This window comes from Cylas formicarius, unplaced genomic scaffold, assembly GCF_029955315.1.
Source record: "Cylas formicarius isolate icCylForm1 unplaced genomic scaffold, icCylForm1.1 PGA_scaffold_7__23_contigs__length_41026272, whole genome shotgun sequence".
NCBI lineage: Eukaryota > Metazoa > Arthropoda > Insecta > Coleoptera > Brentidae > Cylas > Cylas formicarius.
The window spans coordinates 3,486,801-3,492,450 of NW_026844352.1; the positions used below are offsets into that span (position 1 = coordinate 3,486,801).

Genomic DNA, 5,650 nt, shown 5'->3' on the forward strand with positions numbered 1-5,650 from the left:
CAATTAGGACATCTGTGTCTTTGTCTTGGTTAATTTTTTTTGTAGTGTTAATCGTGTTCCTGTTTATTTCTTGTTTCAGCACGTGCAGGCTTATCCCTATCTTTGTGTCGATGAATGCCACTTCGAGCAGCTTTCTGACCATTTCAGTTTCATACCTGTCGGGTATTGGCATCCGTATATTATTCGTTCCCAATTTGATTGCCGTCTCTCTAAGGCCTACCAGAATCTTGTACAATTCCTCATTTTTTCTTTCTTCGCTCACGGGTCCCAGTGGACAGAGCCTGAATACGGTACGTTCGCTTGTTGCCATTCTCCCAATTTTTACTGAGGTAGTGAGGTATGCTACTTCAGTAGTCTCTTTTGGATCTCCCAACAACGTGAGTTCGGGATATCTCTCCTTAAAAATCTTACTGATACCTTTAGTCATTTCAGGGTCTTCGGAGTATATCGCCAGGTCACCTCCAGAACTTTTTGATAGGGGGTTTCCCACTTCGATTTTTACATTTTTGTATGCCGCCTCGGGCCAGGTCTTCTTTACTGCTCTCAAAAGATCATCTAAGGATTCTATTACCCTCAGAGACTCCCTTATGAGTTCTGCTTCTTTCTCCTCTGTCAATACTTTCATGTATACAGTTTGCATTTTTGTCTCTGCCATATTATGTTCATTGCTTGTTTGTGTTGCTGCCGAGTTCTTCTCTGTTTCACTACTCTTACTACTTCCGCCTTTTCCCAGCCACATCTGTATTTCTCTGCCTTTTAACCTGCTAGCTATGCTGCTTAACCTTACTACCGAATCTTTGATCTCCTTTTTAGTATTTATATTTGTCTGGATGACACTCATCAACTTTGTAACCTGTACATCCATATCTTCGATAAGTTTTTTGTTTGCGAGTCCCTCCTTATTTTCTGTCTCTTCCTGTTTTGGAAAATTGTGAGCCCCTGAGGGGTTAGTTCTGGTTAGTTGTTAAAATCAAATTATTAATGAAAAAATAAGTGATAATACCAAATATTTCAATGGGGTTACGTACGAATATCAAAGAGTAGGACGCTGTAATTTGGTGAACTTTGCAAGCGTGTAATGTAATAATTGTCATAAATAATAAATGAACCTCTAGTTTGGAAAATTCGGTATAATTTACATTGACAACAACCTGTAAAGAGTTTTTTTTCCTACTCTTCCCAACTCTTATAAAGCGTCACTTTATTACGTCAATCTCGTTTCCCACGAATCCGAGTCACTTCGGACATTTCCGGCATTTTACCGCACGGGTATGGGAGCAGTCTAATGTTTTCGGGGATATTTCCCACGCTTAATGTTATTTTACGAATAGGTACCCAAAAACTAACGATCTTAGAAAAAGTATAGTATGCAACCTTATAAGTCACTCGTTTATTTAACACTCGCTCCGCTCGTGTCAAATTCATGAGTCAAATGCCGTTTACCGCACTTGTTGTATAATATACTATTATTCCTATTCTAGGTATTTTAGGTGCACTTTTCACTGTGTCGTTTGACTATCCAATGACATAAAAAACCATATCATTATGTTTGTTCCTTTGTAAAAGAATTTTTTTTGCCATTATTTCATCCAACATTCCAACCTGGAAAGTTAATCAATCGCAATCGCATAACTCATAGCATGGCTCCCCCTGGTGGTCATTAAAACCAGAATATTTTCTAGTATTTTCTATTTGCTGATTTACTTACACCCAAACAGTATCAGATGCTAGAGGTACTAATACAGGGTGGAGGGTTTTAACAAAAAAAACTATTTCTGAACTTGATAGGGCAAAATCGACTTCCATGACAAGGATTTTTGAGAAACATTTTATTCACTACCATTCGAAATATTTTTCAATTTTCGGCCATGTTGAAATTCCATTTTATGACTTTTTTATATTACGAATATCTTAGATTCGAATAAAAAACATTATAAGATCATTTTTTTAAGGAAAATGCAGTGATGTACTCAGATTTTTTCTACAGTTCTCAAATACAAACAACCTTCTTATTTTAGAAGGCAATCATAGTTGGCTATGGCTACAAAATTTTCATAAATATAAAAGTTATGGGTAATGGGCAAAATGCAGTTTTAACCATTAAACGCACGACATGCAAGTGGATTTTGCTCAATTCAGTTCAGAAATCAAAACTTGCTGCTTGGGTACGGACATGTTTGGCTCAGTTAACTTAATTTAATGAATAAAGTTTCAAATTCAGCCTGACACTACTATGTTAGTTTCAGCCAATTCTTCGGTTCACATGTACGTGCATCTCCAACGGAACATCTCAAATCGATGGAGCTTCAAGAACAGGACTACTTCAATTCGCCACCCGATCAATTCGAAGACGGTTTCGAACGTGCCGGAACAATCCGGTATGACTTCACTAACATGTTCGAAGAAACTCACCACCGAACTCAGACGGACCAACATCGAACGAATTTTATGCAACAAACGTAGAATAATTAAGATGCTCTTCGTCGTCGTCCTTGAGTTTTTTCTCTGTTGGACTCCCCTCTATATTATTAACACAATAGCTTTATTCGACCAGGACATGATTTATAACAGCATAGGGTACACAGGGATAAGTTTCTTCCAATTGTTAGCTTACAGTTCTAGCTGTTGCAATCCCATCACCTATTGTTTCATGAACTGCAGCTTTAGAAAAAGCTTTTTCAATATATTCAAGTGTTTTAAAGTGTTAAGTAAGTCCAGGCGATTCCGCGCTAACGAGAGTGACATCAACTTGGAAGTTAAATGGACCAATCGATGTTCAGAAAATCATACGTCGTAATCGGTCGGTGTTGCAAAGTCGTTCTTAAGGTGTTCACTACGATGTTAAATGTTATTATTAAGTTTTTCAAAATAAAGTTCATGTTTTTTAATGTCCAACGACTGGCTGAAGCTGTTTCGATTTTTGACCGATCCCCCTCCACACGTTGGTTTTTGACGTATAAAAGCGTCAAACATTAGTGGATGTTTTTCGTCACGTTTTACTACCATTTCTTCACATAGGGAACCTCATTCAATGCCAAATGCCAAATATGAGGAAATTATCAATTGATTAAATTTCTATTGTAATGCAAGTTGCAGAAATCGATAGATATAGCTAGACCTGTAAACGTAGCTTCTGACGTAATGGAAGGTATGGAACAACTTATTATACAGGGGGTTAATTAGGTATTTGTGAGAACTTTAAAGATTAGATCTTCTTGGTGCTAAGATCTTATTAATGTAGAGTAAATATTCTTTGCTTCAGAGATGATGAATACAAATCACTCCAGTTAGCACCAGAATAGCACCTACGAGGAGGTAAAAGAGGGCGAAGGAAGTTTTAATATAATTTTACTTCAAAACGATCAATGACAACGTTATCCAATTAAGAACAAATAAGTGAAGAAAGTGATTTAGATTTTGATTTATTGGATAACAGAAAAAATCGAGCATGCCAAAAGTTGTGGGTATTATTTTTGAACATTCATTCCATGACACCAGGCACGATTCCCTCTCCTTCTACTCACGGAGTAACTTTGGAATGATAAAATGAAACTCACATTTTCCGCCATATGTCATTGCCTGAGAAATTATTTGTTTAGCAACACATGCCGCTGGTTCATTCAAAACTTTTACCTAGGACGAAACGGATGGGAAAGGTGCCAAATAAACTCCTGACTCAAATGACGGTTATCACACTTGTTGCACAATATATTTGTGTTGTGTGTTGTGTGTTGTGTTGTGTTGTACTTGTGTTGTGTTGTAGTTGTACTTGTCATTAGTTAAATTAATTAGGACGCTCCAAGCAGAGATGGATTCATGTGTTTTCTATGTAATAATAGATCAGGGTCTTCCTTAATGATATCATTTGATTGTTTTTTCTGTATGTATGTTACAACTGATCCAATTTTCTTTGGTGACTGTCTGGAGATCTGCTTTCCAAACAGATACTATTGTAGTATCATCGTTAATCATCATTACCTCACTTATAATATTTTTATTAAACAATATTTTGCTCTGAACCCACACCAATATGCAATGGTGAGGAGGCAATCTTAAAGCAAGATGACCACTTTTAGCAATTACTTCGTCTGTGGCTTATGGTGGATTTGTTTTTTTAATTTGTGGCAATTTTTAGCAACTCACATTTTAGACCATTTCCTGGGTAATAATACATAATAATTAAAGACGGCCATTCGAGTTTCCACAGCAGTTTTTCAACAATGCCACCCTGTCTCGCAGGTTGTCAAATTCGTCATTATTTTCTTTTTGACTTGAGCATATTTTGCGTTGTTTTGTGGGATTAATGCTCGCTCAAACTTTTATATTTAAATTTATATTAAAATTTAAAGTTGCTCTTATAAAACGAGTCGTTAAAATAAATAATCATGTAACAACATATTTAACATATTTCCATTGACTTTTAACAAAAGCATCGGATAATGTCGACAAGTAAAAAAAAGATACATTAGAACACTAACAGACAAACGTACGTACAAACACACAAAATATATCACACTGAGAGACCAGCATTACTACAATGAAAGTGTTCATCGATAGAATAAAAAATATTCTTGTTCAAAATGAGCTTTAATTTTTGCATAAATAAATGGACAGGCAACTTATTATATAGTTTTATTGGTAAAATCATAGGGCTGTTAGCTACTTTGATTAACTTATGAATTGGCAATTGCAATCTCCATCAATTCATTAATTAGATAGATTATACTTTATGTAAATTAGGCTATTTAATATAAAGAGAGAGGGAAACGTTAAAATATTTAATTTTGGGAACAGGGTTCTACAAGAGTGACCACGAGACTTCCCAACATTGTTCGAATAATACCTTTTTGTTGGACAAAACCTGCACTAGCTCTGGAAAAGTTTCGCCAGCATATAATAGCGTAAGATAAGCAGGATTGAACATATTCGAAATAATACAATAGTAAAAGCTGAAGACCCACACTCGAACACAGTCGCCAAATAACAAAAGTATGCATAGCCATTCTGTTTAATACGTAGTCAATTTGGCCTGTCCATGAACAAACCCGAATACTTGACAACGTTAGTCTGATTAATCGATTTATCCTGCATTCTAACCAATAAGATCTTGTTCAAATCCCTAAACGAAAACAACATCATCTCAGTCTTTGTCCTGTTTAAACAAATACCGTTACGCTCACAATATCGGGTCATACCATTTACCACCCTAGTGGCCAAGAACGTGAGATCTTCCACACTCCTAGATGACACTGCCACAGCAGTAGCATATAAGGAAACATAATTGTCTGGGAAAGAATCAGATATATCATTAATAAATACTATAAATAAGAAAGGTTCTAGTATGCTTCCCTGTGAGATACCGCTGGTGAGTTCTGTTAATATCATTTCTCGTATCACCATGATTCTTTAAATCATTTTCAATATATCTATATTTGACTTTACTGCTTCACTTTTGCCCCATAGCGTAGCTCATAATTAGTTTTCAAATTAAATTGAACAACGAACAAAAATTTATTATTGTGTAGTTAAATTAATTTTAATTAAAAAGGTTTTTGGAGAATGTATGATATTGCTTCGCGCATTGATCAGCCTCATTTAGTTTTGCATTTTAGTAACGAATTAAGTGAAAATGAAACACATTACCTATTAA

General features: G+C 35.6%; 1 protein-coding gene across 2 annotated transcripts in view; it reads left to right on the top strand.

Moving 5' to 3' along the window:
- Positions 1-2,888, top strand: part of LOC132704990 (cholecystokinin receptor-like) — a 178,691-nt gene extending 175,803 nt beyond the window's left edge. For both annotated transcript variants that reach the window (XM_060675363.1, XM_060675364.1), the window contains one exon: positions 2,241-2,888. In XM_060675363.1, the coding sequence (XP_060531346.1) occupies positions 2,241-2,797 (557 nt within the window). In that variant the 3' untranslated portion in view covers positions 2,798-2,888. The remainder of the gene's footprint in view (positions 1-2,240) is intronic.
- Positions 2,889-5,650: the final 2,762 nt, after the last annotated feature.